Here is a 15,911-nt window from a genome sequence, read left to right on the forward strand (position 1 = left end):
AATGTTGGTCTTTTGAAGCCAAGGGATAAATAAACCTGGACCAGGACATTTCAGATGGAGAGGTTTTTCTTTATGCCATTCGAAGAATTGTCAGGGAATATATCCCCACCGGCTCTGCCTGCCTCATAGCCATTTAAAACTGGAATGGGTGTCAATTGGCTGGATACGGGACTTCTACCCCTCACTCAGGAGGAAGTCCTGTCTTAGTGAAGAAGCTGATTGATCGACTACTCTCCAGTCCCTGCAGAGACAGGAGCTGAAGTGAACAGAAGAAGAAATGCATGAAGATTACAGAGCACAAGTCTCGGGACTGAACAGAAAGTTAAACTTTCGGAGTCTCAGGGCAGGGAGGTTAGGGAAGGCCTGGGGGAGAGGTGGGGGGGAGGGGAAGGTGAGAAGTGGGCAATTGGCATGTTGGTGGATAGGCTGGGCTGGGAAGAGAGGTCCAGTGGCCACTGGATCTTAAGTGGGGAATGTTCAAAGTTAGAAGGATGCTTCTGAAGGAAGCACCCCCCAACTTCCCTGCCCGAGGCTAAAACCCAATCATTTCCAGGCTTCCCTCACACCAGGAAATCCTCCCACTGGCCTAAAAATTGAGGCTGGTTGGAAAATGGCCCTTAAGTGCCCAATCAAAAGCCACAATTGGGGCAAGGGCGGGTGGCCTGTCTGATGCCTTGCCTACCCCAGTGTAAAATCACTATGAGATTGGGGTGGCCAGGAACCCAAAGGGAATCATGTTCCTTCTATTTCACATGCCATCCACCTTAAAACCTGTGGGAGCACAAGATTCAGGCCCTGAATTCTTATTGCTAGATTTACAGAATGAATCAGTATCTGATTTTGCATTAACTGGGCCCTTAGAAAGAGTATAACATGGCTGATGCAGGTTTTCTTCATTCCTGGCTGGATGTACGTTATGCCATTGATTTTCACTGGCTTTCTTTTAACAAATCTATTTTTGTCATCTTGATATAAAGGCTATTACACTGCATTGTTGCAATCTTGCTTTATTTAGATATTAATGACAGTGACAATAAAGGTGAGGGTGCTGACAAGAACACAAGAAATAGGGGCAAGAGTAGACTATAAGGCCCATCGAGCTTGCACCTCCATTCAGTTTGATCATGGCTGATCTTTGGTTTCAACTCCACCTTCCCACCAATTTCTCTATCCCTTGATTCCTGAGAGACTAACAATCTGGGCTGGATTTTATGGCCTCGCTCGTCCCAAAACTGTAAAATCCCGCCAGAGGTCAACGGACCTGTCCATGGTCCACACCTCGCCCGCTCCAATTCCCGTGGCAGGCAGGAAAATTCCGGCTTCTGTCTATCCAAGCCTTAAGCATAATAAACAATACAGTATTCAAAACCCTCTGGGGTAGGGAATCCCAAAGATTCACTTTGATTGAAGATATTCCTCCTCATCCCAGTCCGAAATGATCGTCCCCTTATCGTGAGAATGTACCCCAATGTTTTACATTCCCGAGACACCAGGAACATCCTCTCAGTGTCTACCCTGTCAAGACCCTTTAGAATACTGTATTTTTCAATGAGCTCACCTGCCATTCTTCTAAACTCCAGAGAATATAGGCCCAATCTACTCACCCTCTCATCATAGGACAAGCCTCTAATCCCACTGCCTCAATGCAAATATATCCTTCCTTAAATATGGAGACTGAAACTGAACATGACAGTGTAGGTGTGGGCGCAACAAAGTCCTGTACAATTGTAACAAGAATTCTATGCTGCTGTATTGTAAACACCCTGCAATAAAGGACAACATGCCATTTGTCTTCCTAATTGCTTGCTGTACCTACATGCTCTTATTTGAGGGAGGAAGCAGAAGGGAAGTTACATTCCTGGCACATCCAAATTCAACTGTGACCATTTGTTGCCACAACAAAGAGTTAATTAAAAATGTTATTCTTTCATTTCTATGGAGGCACGAGAGTAGGGATGCTCCTCCTCACCCCATAAAAATCATCTGACCTGCTGTCTCCCATTCTCATCCCCACCCTTCATCCCAGGATCCATCACTGCACTTTCCCACCATCCCAGGCCCACATTCTACTCTCTGAAATTGGTGACTAACAGTGCAGCATCCATTTGGCAACCTCAGAAAAAATTGGAACCCTCCAGAGAAACAAAACATTTCTCTATCAAGCAGGTGTTGAGCCTGGATTTGTCTTTTCACACTTCTTATTATGTTTTGTGGTTTCTATTCCAGACATTTTTCTTGCATTCCATTTCTCAGACGAGACCTGAAGGCAAATCTTTGCTCCTTCCACATGGTTGTTAGTCATGACCCAGTCAGTAGCTCCAACCAAGACATATGTTCTTATAAGAAATAGACCACTTGAACCTACTGCGCCATTCAGTAGAATCATAGCACATCTGTAACAACTCCACTTCCATGCCTGACACACATCCTTTGATTCTCTTGAGTCCAAAAACTTATGTAAGCCTTGCATATACTCAATGATGGATCATCCACTACCCTCTGAGTAGAGGAATCCAAGGTTTACAACCTTCTGAGTAAAGAACAGTTCCCTCACCTCAGTCCTAAATACCCACCCTTTATCTTGAGACTTTGCCCCCCAGTTCAAGATTCTTCTTCCAGAGGAAACAGTCTGCCCACATTTATCTTGTCAAACTCTCTCAGAATCTTTTATGTTTCACTGAGATCTTACTTCGTTCTTCTAAATTCCAAAGAATATAGGTCCTTTCTACTCAATCTCTCCTCATAGGAAATCCTCTCATCCCATGAATTAATTGAATGAACCTTGAATGCACTGCAGATATATCAGCCGGAATTCTCCGGCCGTTCACGGCAGCAGGATTCTCTGGTCCTGCCAGCAGCGCACCCCTGCCCGCGGGTTTCCCGCCGACGTGGGGTGATGTCAATGGGAATTCCCTACAGTGCTCTGTGCAACCATAATGAGGCTAAGGCCCAATATTCTGGAATTCTTTGGACTTCACTGTTCGTATGCAGAATATTAACCCAGTGCGATTTATCTTAAATTTAACCACCCCTAAATTCAATTCCTACCATGTTTGGTGGCCCACTTCCAATTTGTGCAATTTCTGGGCAACACGTTTATATTCAGAACAAATATACCTGTTAAACCTAGAGCTGCCAATCAGACATGTAAAAATACACAGGGCGCTTATATTTAAATGGAATGGCTTTGTGTCTTCCTCAGAGGTTTGTAGCAGATATAACAGGGACGATTCTCCCAGTCCGCTGCACTGCATTTGTAGCACAGCAAGCCAGGAGGCTCTAGTGGAGGCCGTTTCGTGGGCTTCCTGTTGGGTGCCACGGCCTCCACGTGTCCCTGGCAGAAGGATCTCTGACGTCATCAGCTCCGTGATGGAAATCGGTGCGGAGCTGCATAATTAATTTAACTGTGAATTTGCATACAATTTTAATATCATTAGCGGGCCCAGACCTGAAGTCTCTGGGCCCAATAGCCTCTCCCCACCAGCTAGGAGTATTTCACTCCAGCGGGGTTTACTATAACTCCCCATTTGCGGAAAGCTGGTGGCCTGATTCTGCTGGAGTGAAGGGGAGCAATCAAGGACTCCCCCAGAGGGTCAGGTGCCAGGGGGTGCCCCCAGGGTGGGGGGGGGGGGCTCAAGGCTGTCCCAGGCATGTTTGGGGGGGGCAGCAAATGGCCCATGGGGGGAGTTGCATGGCCAGTGATGCGGGGTTGTGGGACTGGCCAGTGATCAAGAGGCCAGCAGACAGGGGCCACTGCACATGTGCCAATCTCGACGCTGACAGATCGGCGCATTCGCAGTGGCCTGCTCAGCACTCAACTGCCAGCCTCTCCAGCAGGAATAGACCCTCCACTGATTTTTAGCTTGATTCACGCCAGGGCCCTGTGTGATGCACAGAGTGTGGGAGATTTGTTTTGAAACTCCCGCTGAAAAAACCAGCGTGACTTACCCCAGTTTTTACGCAAATTCGACACTTAGAATTTTTTTGGAGAGAATCGATCCCTGCAACTGCTCAGGAACTATTGTTTCCTAAAACACGCTCAACAATGTTATGAAAATAACAGAATTTTGTGCGTAACCTCTCCCCCCTTTTACCTTGAGAGTAAAAATAAGTGAATTACATGAAACGTCAAAGACAGACAGCTCTTGATCTAACCTTTCTCAATCAATACCAACCCATTATTCGCTGTGACATAAAAAGCTTGAAAATGTTGCAATCTCCGAAGAAAATGATGATATACCTTCCCAAACACTGATAAGGAAACTTTCAACTCTGCATATAGAGGTTCCATTTACATAAAACATCATTTTGCTTCTAATGAAGCTAAAGTTCCAAAGTTTCCAAATTCTTAGAATCACAGAATCATAGAACCACACAGCACAGAAGAGGCCCTTTGGCCCATTGAGTCTGCACCGACACATTAGAAACACCTGAACTCCCACCTAATCCCATCTGCCAGCACTTGGCCCATAGCCCTGAATGTTATGATGTGCCAAGTGTTCATCCGGATACTTTTTAAAGGATGTGAGGCAACCCGCCTCTACCACCCTCCCAGGCAGCGCATTCCAGACTGTCACCACCCTCTGGATAAAAACGCTTTTCCTCGCATCCCCGCTAAACCTCCTGCTCCTCACTTATGTCCCCTTGTGACTGATCCTTCAAGTAAGGGGAACAGATGCTCCTTATCCACCCTGTCCATGTCTCTCGTACTCTTGTACACCTCACTCAGGTCACCCCTCATCTTCTCTGCTCCAGCGAAAACAACCCAAGCTTACACAACCTCTCTTCATAATTTAAATTTTCCATCCCAAGCAGCAACCTAGTGAATCTCCTCTACACCCCCTCCAGTGCAATCACATCCTTCTGATAATGTGGTGACCAGAACTGCACACAGCCCTGCTTTTGTAATCTATGCCTCGATTGATAAAGGCAAGTGTCCCACATGCCTTTGTCACTACCCTACTAACATGCCCTTCTACCTTCAGAGATCTGTAGACAAACATGCCAAGGTCCCTTTGCTCCACAGAACTTCCTAGTGCTCTACCATTTATTGAGTACTTTCTCGTCAAATTACTTCTTCCAAAGTGTTTCCCCTCACATTTTTTAGGGCTAAATATCATCTGCCACTTATCTGCCCATTTGACCATTCCATCTATATCTTCTTGTAGCCCAAGACACTCCGCCTCACTGTTGACCACCCATCCAATCTTTGTGTCATCCGCAAACTTACTAATTCTACCCCCCACATAGTCAACAATGTCATTTATATAAATGACGAATATAGGGGGCTCAACACAGGTCCCTGTGGTACGCCACTGGACACTGGCTTCCAGTCACTAAAGCAGCCTTCTATCATTACCCTCTGCTTTCCACAACTGAGCCAATTTTGAATCCACTTTATCAAATTACCCTGTATCCCATGTGAATTTATCTTCTTTATAAGTCTCCCATGTGGGACCTTGTCAAAGGCTTTACTGAAATCCATATAAACTACATCGACTGTACTACCCTCGTCTACACACCTGGTCACCTCCTCAAAAAATTCAATCAAATTTGTTAGGCATTACCTCCCTCTGACGAAGCCATGCCGAATATCCCTGATCAAGCTTTGCCTCTCCAAGTTGAGATAGATGCTCTCCTTCAGAAGTTTCTCTAATAGTTTCCCTACCACTGACGTGAGACTCACTGGTCTGCAGTTCCCTGGTTTATCTCTACAACTCTTCTTAAATAGTGGAACCACATTAGCTGTTCTCCAGTCGTCTGGCACTGCCCCCGTGGCCAGAGAGGAAATAGAAAATTTGGGTCAGAGCCCCTGCAATCTCCTTCTTTGTCTCCCACAACAGCCTAGATCATGATTCATCTGGATCTGGAGAATTATCCACTTTTAAGACTGCCAACACCTCCAATATCTTGTCCTCCCCTATGTCAATTTGTTCAAGAACTTCAGTCTCTCTCCCTGAATTCCATACCATTGTCCTCATTCTCTTGGGTAAAGATAGATGTGAAATATTCATTCAACGCTCTACCAATGTCCTCTGACTCTACCCACAGATTGCCCCTTTGGTCCCTAATGGGCCATACCCTTTCCCTGGTTATCCTCTTCCCATTGATATACCAATTGAATATCTTGGGATTTTCCATACTTTTAGCAGCCAGAGCTTTCTCAGATACCCTCTTTGCATTCCTAATTGCTTTTTTAAGCTCTATCCTGCACTTTCTACACTCACTAATGCCTCCACTGATTTGCTCCCCTTGTACTTCTTAAAAGCCTATCTTTTCCTTATCATTGTATCCTGAATATCTCAGGCCATCCATGGTTCTCTGGACTTGTTATCCTACCTATTCACGAGAGGGAACATGCTGGGCTTGCACCCTTTCCATTTCTTTTTTGAATGCCCCCCACTGTTCTTCTGTAGATTTTCCCATTAGTAGCCGTTCCCATTCTACCTTGGCCAGATCCTGTCTTATTTTACCAAAATCCACTCTCCCCCAAATCCAAAACATTTTTTTTGCAGCTTGTCTATTTCCTTACCCATAACAAGCTTAAATTGTACCATGTTGTGATCGCTATTACTAAAATGGTCCCCCACCATTCTGGGGAATGAAGCCAGGTGGTTGAGGAGGTGGTGGGGGACCATTTTAATAATAGCGATCACAACATGGTACAATTTAAGCTTGTTATGGGCAGCACAGCTCCTCCCTTGTTGGATCCTCTACATGTTGATTTATAAAGTTCTCATGTGTACATTTCAAGAAATCTACTCCATCCAAGCCCTTAACACTATGTATATCCCAATTAATTTTGGCAAAATTGAAATCACCTAATATAATAACCCTATTATTGTTTTTACACACCTTCACAAACTGAGCACATATTTGCTCCTCAATATCCCTCTGACTATCTGGGTGTCAATAATAAATACCTAACAATGTGGCTGCCTTCTTTTTATTTCTAAGCTCTATCCAAAGCTTCATTTGATGCCCTCTCCAAGATATCATTTCTCCATACTGCAGTTACTGACTCCTTAACTAATAATGCAATGCCTCCTCCTCTTTCATCTCCTCTCCTTTCTCGCCTGAAGATTCTATATCCCAGAATGTTGAATTGCCAATCATGTCCTTCCTTCAACCATGTCTCTGTGATGGCTAATATGTCACACTTCCACGTGTCAATCATTGCCCTCAACTCATCCATTTCGCCTGCAATACTCCTGGCATTAAAGTGGAGTAAGAGTTTTAACAACACCAGGTTAAAGTCCAACAGGTTTATTTGGTAGCAAACACCATTAGCTTTCGGAGCGCTGCTCCTTCGTCAGATGGAGTGGAAATGTTCCACTCCATCTGACGAAGGAGCAGCGCTCCGAAAGCTAATGGTGTTTGCTACCAAATAAACCTGTTGGACTTTAACCTGGTGTTGTTAAAACTCTTACTGTGTTCACCCCAGTCCAACGCCAGCATCTCCACATCATTAAAGTAGAGGCCATCTAGCTTGGCCTTACTCCCTTGAAACCTAATACAGCCGCACTCCTTCTGCCTTGTTTGTTTTGCTGTATGATTCCATGCCCTTATTCCGCTAACAGTCTATGACCCGTCCCCCTGCCAAATTAGTTTAAACTCCTCCCAACAGCACTAGCAAAACATCCCACAAGGATGTTAGTCCTGTTCTGGTTCAGATGTAGACCGTCCCACTTGTATAGGTCCCACCTTCCCCAGAAATGGTCCCCAGTGATCCTGGAATCTAATATAGGCAGAGGATGAATGATCTCATTCACTCCTCCAGGATAAGTCAACCTTCAACTCACTCCAATCTCTTACTCTCATAATGGTAGCATGCGCTCGAAGGGTTACACTGCTCAGAGATCTCACACAATATTGGTGGGGGCATATCAGCACTGATTGTCTCACGGACATTTTAACATCACCAACATCTTATCTATCATGCTGCACAAACTCCATGCTCAGCCCTTACTGGGGAGAGCTTACTGGGCAAAGTAGGTGATGCGCGATTGATTCACACGGGAGACTAGGACGTACCCGGGAATAAAGGCTTTTATTCACAACAAGATTGGGGCACACTACTTAACAATATTATCCCAGACTAAGGGCTACTAGGAAGTAGCAGTGACCTTTATACTCCTGTAAGAAGGCGGAGCCGAACGGAGTGTACCACATAAACAATAATAACAGGTGGAACACCCAAACCCTAACCCCAACAGTAACAAGAGTAACATATGTACAGGTACCCATAGTGGTAACCATCTATGGTTCACCACAGTAGGCAGGTCAGTCCGTTCACCCATATTGCTGTCCACTTCATTAACACAGGTGGCAAACACTTCATACGCATTGGACAAAGGCTCCATCAGTATATCCTTACCTGCTTGGCTTGCAGTCATACCTTCCTGTCCCTGACCACCGACTAATTCGAAGGTACTGCCCAATCTAAGGGGAGTGACTGCCTCTTAGAACCATAGAACCATAGAAAATTACAGCTCAGAAACAGGCCTTTTGGCCCTTCTTGTCTGTGCCGAACCATTTTATGCCTAGTCCCACTGACCTGCACTTGGACCATATCCCTCCACACCCCTCTCATCCATGAACCCGTCCAAGTTTTTCTTAAATGTTAAAAATGACCCCGCATTTACCACTTTATCCGGCAGCTCATTCCACACTCCCACCACTCTCTGCGTGAAGAAGCCCCCGCTAATATTCCCTTTAAACTTTTCTCCTTTCACCCTTAACCCATGCCCTCTGGTTTTTTTCTCCCCTCGCCTCAGCGGAAAAAGCCTGCTTGCATTCACTCTATCTATACCCATCAAAATCTTATACACCTCTATCAAATCTCCCCTCAATCTTCTACGCTCCAGGGAATAAAGTCCCAACCTATTCAATCTCTCTCTGTAACTCAGCTTCTCAAGTCCCGGCAACATCTTTGTGAACCTTCTCTGCACTCTTTCAACCTTATTTACATCCTTCCTGTAACTAGGTGACCAAAACTGTACACAATACTCCAAATTCGGCCTCACCAATGCCTTATATAACCTTACCATAACACTCCAACTTTTATACTCGATACTCCGATTTATAAAGGCCAATGTACCAAAGGCACTCTTTACGACCCTATCCACCTGTGACGTCACTTTTAGGGAATTCTGTACCTGTATTCCCAGATCCCTCTGTTCAACTGCACTCTCCAGAGTCCTACCATTTACCCTGTACGTTCTTCTTTGGTTTGTCCTTCCAAAGGAACAAAATATCCAGGCAACTCTCCCCCTCCCTGTTACCCTGCAATGTCCATAACTCAGACTCCAGCCCAGCAACTCAGCCGAAATTGCCCAAGCTACTAACACTTTCTGCAGATTGTCTGGGGTTGCAGTGCACTCCACAGATTCCACCATGCTGCAGTCACAGCACACCACCAACCCTGCCATATCTGGTCAACTTTATTTAATTAGTCAATTAATTAATAATTTACACAGATATATTAATAGGAATTTGCACTCACCTAGATTTGAGACAAGGAAGAAAACTTGCCAACCACTGGGGGCTGAACAAAATAGAAAAAGAAGCATCTCTTTGTCCCTCTGCCCTGAATTCTCATCTGAACCAAATTCTGAACTCCTCATTCAATCTACGGTTCACTCAGGCATAATGTTGTGTCCATGCACCCCTTTCCATAGAATAACCCATGCTGATGTGTTTCAATTTTACATGATATTCAATATTTTTTTGCACACATTATTAAACAATCAACAGCAATGATATAACTCAATTTAAAACAAAGTGCAATAGCACTTATTATAATTCGTACCTCTTTTCCTGATTCTTCTTGCATCTGTGGACTGTCTTTTTCAGAGATCTCAACCTTTTCAGTACATTTCCCAAGCTGGCTGAAAGAAGTATTTCCATTCGAAAGATTGCTATTCTGAATTCCGCTGGCTGCTCGCTTTCTTTTTCTCATCAAATATCCCATGCTGTGCGGTAACACCGTGAAATTATCTTGAGTAGAAGTAGGTCCAAATAACTCATCTGATGCTTCACAAATATAGAGTTCAGTGATTTTGTTAGGCATACATTCAGTTTGAGACCCATTGTCTGAAAATGCAGTAATACGTGATCTGAACTTTTTGACTTTTAGCTGACTTACTGCATTGTAAGCATTTTTATTTGGAGAAGAATCAGATGATGCTACCTGAGGGATTGAGGCATAATCTAACTCCTCATCACTACTTTCCACATTCCATTCTGCTGGGTGCAGCAAGACTCCATACTCGCAATCTCCAGCATGTTCTATTTTCGTGCTGGGGTGTTTGGACACCCTACACAAAGGTTCCAAAGGTTCCTCTACACAGAACAGTGTAGGGGAACTCTTATTCTCCAAGCTTTTACCGCCCTCTCCTGTGGGATCATTACTTTCAGCTTTGCTTATCTTATATGATCTTTCTTGTTCACAACCAATCAAACGCTCGTCTTCTGGGGTATATGTCAATGCATCCAAACACATGACCGCTGCAGAAATGGGTAACTTCTGATGATTTGCACTGTGTGCTGATTCCATTCCAGTTTCTTTATTTGAAGCATCCACAAGTGTGCAGGAACCATGAGCAGCGCTGCATTTTATATTAAACCAAGGGCCTGATACCTGACTTTACCATGTTGCTAAGAGTCTTATTGATGTACAAACCATTCAGTCAATGGTCTTAGCCCATATGTCACCTCTTCAGCCATACACCTGCATATTAAGATTTAAAAAAACACACATTAATTTCATTGAAACATGGCTAAAATGACTTTCCCCACTTCTAATTTGTGGGGAAAGTTATTCATTTACCCACAGTAAAACACAACCAAACAGGCATTTTTTAACTGAATAATATTTAGGGTTGTTATAGGTAAGGGATATATTCATGCTTTCAGTAAACAAGAGCATACATGGAGTTAGATTAAGATAATATAACTAGATAGTAAACACTTATCTGGGACTTGCTCAAATGAAATGCTTCATTTTAAAATTGATAGAACTCCTTTACAGCTACTACTACAGGTGTTGTCATTATGAACCATCTCACACTGTTTTGTAAAGGGAGAGAAGATGAGTGATCAAATTGTGCTGGCCTGAGAAGAATGAATGTACAGAACACATCAGTTACAACGCACATAAATTGTGACAGTGTAACTTTCAAATTGCAGACGGTATATTTTCCTCTGGTTAGTGTTAGTGACAAAGTAGAAGTGCATTATAATACAGAGAATTCTAATGTGCCAAGAGGAAAATATCCCCAGTGTGAACAGCAAGAGCTCTCAGTTGAACATTTTGTTAAATGTGATATCATGAGGTTGAGATAGTCACTGATGCTTCACTTTCACAGCAGGTAGTACAAATGGCATTGGCAGAGCCATCTTCTTAAGCTTTAACGTTAAAAAGTTTACAAAAGCTTCAAATGGTGTTCCCTTGAGTTGCTTATATTAGGAAAAAGTAGTTTCCTAAGATTAGCAAGTACTTTATGTATGATTCAAGTACTGTTTTCACACAACTCTACTAATGTTTTACAAAGGATTACATAGATATGTGGCACAGAAACAGCCTAACCCATCCATATTGGAGTTCATGCCCCACTCGAGTCTCCCTTATCTTTTTGCGTCTAAATTTATCGATGTAACCATCTATTCCCTTTTCCTGAAAATGCCTCCCTAGCTTTCCCTTAAATGCACTATCTACACTATCGGCTTCAACAATCCCCACGATAGTTCCACATGGTTCTCATTCTTTGGATAAAGAAGTTTCTTTTGATTTCCCCATAGCATTTCTTGGTGACGATCTTAAATTGATGGTCTCTAGTTATGTTCTTTCTCACAAGAGAAAACATTCTCTCTCTATGCACTCTATTAGAAATCTTCAGAATTTTAAATACCTCAGTTAGGTCATCCCTAGACAGCATTCTTTTCCAAGAGAAAAGAGATTCAGCCTGTCAGTCCTTTCCTGGCATGTATCCTTATAAATTTCTGGTATCATCCATTTAAATCTTCTCTGCACACTCGCCAGTGTCTCTATATTCTTTTAATCATGTGGTGATCAGGACTGCACACAGTATTCTTAAGTGCGCTATAACTAAGGTTCAATACAACACAGCTTCCCTCCTTATCAATTCTATATCTCTTGAAATAAAACCTCATGGTTAGTTTTTGTTTAAGGCCTTGCTAACTAGAGGTGCAACTTTTTGTGATTATAGTGCATGTGTACTCCAACATCCCTTTGTTCCTCTAACCCACTTAGACTTGTACCTTCCAAGTAATAAATGACCTTCCTCCTATTCTTTCTACAAAAATTTACTACCTTACATTAATTAATCTCTGTTGAACTTTATTTTATTATTCTGAAGGTTTATTAATATCCTCCTGTAATTTGTTACAATCATTCTCAGTGGTGACTATTCCTCAATCTGATCCTTGTGGAACATCACTTCTCACCTTCTGCCACTGCGAATGACTATCCTTTACTCCCAGGCTCTGCTTTCTGTCTTGAAGCCAGCTTGCAATCCATTCTACCACTTGTCTACTGACTCCACTTTCACTTATCATTTCCATTAGTCAGTGATGGAGCACCTTGTCAAAGGCCTTTTCGAAATCCAGATAAATTACGTCTACTGCATTGCCATTGTCTACTTTCCCTGTTACCTCTTCAAAAAATTCAATATGGCTGGTCATTCATCTTTTGAAATCCATGCTTCATTTTATATATCTTGTTTCTAGATGTTCTTCTATTTTCTCCTTTTGTAAGATTCCATTGTTGTTCCTATCACTGATTGATGTAAGGTTGTTTGGTGTCTCACTAAGATGTCTGGAGGCTGTGTGGCTGAACATAAACGGCTCATTGTTAACATGCAACTACATACACATCTTTACCTCAACTAGATCCTATCATTATGTCAACATCTCTCCACACGCAATCTACCATCATGTGAGTCTCTACATCATAATGTAGCTGGTAATGTTTCCCTAGTCCCTCATTAACCCTTGCTAACCCAAACACCGTTATACTACATCTCCTCCCAAGTCCGTACCCAAATATAATTGCAATATATTTCCATGCTACCTCTTCTCTCACGCCCCCCCACCCCACCCCACCCAACTCCAAGTCTCTGACTTAACAATTCAAACAGTCTGGAAGCTTTACCACCCTTCCAGGTATCATTCTCTTGCCATTTGGAGGACTGTAGTCTCAGTTGTTCCAGGCTGAATTTGCCAGTTAGAAGTTGAAATTTTAAGACTTAGTGTTTCAAATACTCGAGTTTCAATATCTGGTTCACTTCTCACACTCTTTAGTGTTATGTTTTTCTTGGTGGCCAATCTGTCATCTTTGATCAGATATCAGGCTTAGCCCATTCCTTCCGGAGGGAATGTTCACTCCATTCACTCATAGATTGGATTCGGGCTTTCTTTTTCCATGCGTCCACCATTATCTTCCTTGAACTTGACCTTTCAAAAATTGAACCTTTGTGTCCACTTGGTTCACAATTTTACCCAAATATTTGTTTATGCTTTCATTTTCCAGTTTTTGTTCAAGCCTACTAATCTTTTCATTCAGTTCTACTCTGATGAGTTCAGTTAACTTTGTTTCAGAGTTATCTGCAGAATCCATATCCAAGCTTAACAAGTTCACCTGGGCGTTCAGTTCCTTTCAGAATCTTTCTCCCATGGATACAAACTGCATCTTAGATGCTTTCAATTCACTTGTCAGATCCTTAATGTGTTTCTTACTATTTTCCATTTCTGCTTTTAGTGTCTGGATTTGGTCTTCCATGCTGCGCAACTCATTTTTCATGTCCTTCAGACCGGATCAAAGTTCCAACAAGATTTTGCATTTAACCAACTGTTCTGATTCATCAGCAATTCTTATTCCTGTTTCAGGCATTTTTGCAATACTCAGTACTTCTGATACTCATCCTTTATCCTTGTCCTTCATTTTGGTTCCACTCTGTCTCTGGCGAAGTCTTAACTTTTTTCAGCTCTGTCATCATGCTTCTCATGGCTTCAGTATCCGCTTGGAGCTTGGCAAACTCTGCAGCATTTCATGTAATTCATTGCCAACTGCTGTTGAAGTTCTGGAAACGTGTCAGGATCTCCAAAAGGGTATATCTTTGTGACAACTGGAAGTTTCCTGCCTCTCTGGTGCGCTCATGTGGTTTGTTTGTTTATTTTTCCTTTCATTGCTTTGCTGGGGGTCTTCTATGCCTCTTTTTAAACTCTGCATGCCACTCAACTTGACTATTAAAATAATCATCAAAGCCTTTTAATATTTTATTGAAGCTGGTTGAGGATTCAGTGTCTTGCATTAGGATTACTTATTCTGCAAGTTCCTCATTTTTCTGACTTTCTACTTAGACATAATGTACTCTGGTAGTTTAAAAATTTTCTTCTCAAAGATGCCACATTTCCCATTAGATTTGGCCCTTGGATAAGTTCAAATCATTCTGGATGAGGGGAATTCTGATCTATGGTTACATTTTTAACAGTGTGAGTGCTGCTTTAAGAGTTTTCTGAATTTCAAGATGACATTGCCATTCACTTGAAGACCAGAGGATTTCCTGAATTTTCTGGTTTTGGAGAACTCTGCTATGATGATGGGGCTCAGCTTGAAAAAATATTTTAATAATGGCTGCTTGGATCAGCTAAATACTGAGTTCTCATTTTCAGCATTTCACTTTTTTCACTTGCAAGCCCTTCAAATTCTAGCAATCCTAGCTTCTGCTTGTCTTTTATCGGGTTGAATAGTCGCAAGGTTCATAAAATATTCAATTAACACCTCTTTCATTTTATTTCTGATGAGTTTGGACTCAGTGACTAATGACTGCAGTGTTCAGGCTCTGACTCACGAATTGGGTTTTAGCAACAGGTTTCTCTCTAACCGCATTTCTAACTCTTAATTACAAAGACTTGTAGCCTGGAGTTTTAAAGGAGTTAGCCTACCCTGCTGACTCTGCACTCTGGAATTTGAAGCTAGACTTCCAAAGGAACTACAATTAAGTATTTTGCTGCAGTAAGGAATTTTAAATTTCTGCCTTAAGCTTCCAAACTTTTCTTTGGAGTTTTATCTTGGTAATCTTTCCTCTGAACCTCTGCTTCTGGAGATTCTTTCCAGGTCTGAACTTTTGTTTAGAATTTTTCTTCAGTCGTCCAGTATTTCGATTTGTCTCTGAATTTTAGCGAGGTTTGGCATTTTTTCAATGAGCTGCCACCATTTTGTGCGGTGTTGGTTATAGTTCAGTAAGTATGAAGAAGTCTGCATAGTTATACGTAGGTTAACTGTAAGTCTTTATTGATCCTTTGAACTACTTACAAATATGCAGCAATAGCTACAAGCGAAGAGCCGGCTCCATGCTTGCTGGTACACATGGCTCAGTCCAACACTCAACTGATCCTGGGTGCAGGTCATGTGCTGTCTTACATCACTGTGGAGGTGGTACTGTACTCAGTCCAAATTAGCCCTATATGTGCCAGACCCTAATATTACAATCATCTTGCCTTCTATTAATCATTCAGATTCTGAAAGGATTTAATGAATTCCAATGATAATGGTCGAATACATGGGCCATATGGAGGGGGCATCTGTAATATGAGAGGGCATGAAGAAGCATGGAGGGGGAAGCTGCACTTCTCCAAAACTACCTTGGAATCTGGAAATCAGAAACCTACCCACCCATATCACTGGCAAAAGAAAGTATGGCAGGTATGGAGCAGAGTTACATCGAAACATAGAAACATAGAAGGTAGAAGCAGGAGGAGGCCCTTGGAGCCTGCTCCGCCATTTATCACGATCATGGCTGATCGTCCAACTCAATAGCTTAATCCTGCGTTTTCCCCATAACCTTTGATCCCTTTCACCCCAAATGCTATATCTAGCCGCCCCTTGA

At 42.6% G+C, this 15,911-nt stretch overlaps 1 protein-coding gene across 4 annotated transcripts in view; it reads right to left on the reverse strand.

Annotated features, from left to right (window-relative positions):
* Positions 1–15,911, reverse strand: part of stard13a (StAR related lipid transfer domain containing 13a) — a 577,401-nt gene that overhangs the window by 424,891 nt on the left and 136,599 nt on the right. For 3 of the 4 annotated variants that reach the window (XM_078222235.1, XM_078222233.1, XM_078222234.1), the window contains exon 2: positions 9,812–10,732. In XM_078222235.1, the coding sequence (XP_078078361.1) occupies positions 9,812–10,558 (747 nt within the window). In that variant the 5' untranslated portion in view covers positions 10,559–10,732. Of the gene's footprint in view, positions 1–9,811; positions 10,733–15,911 lie in introns of those variants that run through there. The other variant, XM_078222238.1, reaches the window with a different exon arrangement.

This window comes from Mustelus asterias, chromosome 10 (genome assembly GCF_964213995.1).
Source record: "Mustelus asterias chromosome 10, sMusAst1.hap1.1, whole genome shotgun sequence".
NCBI lineage: Eukaryota > Metazoa > Chordata > Chondrichthyes > Carcharhiniformes > Triakidae > Mustelus > Mustelus asterias.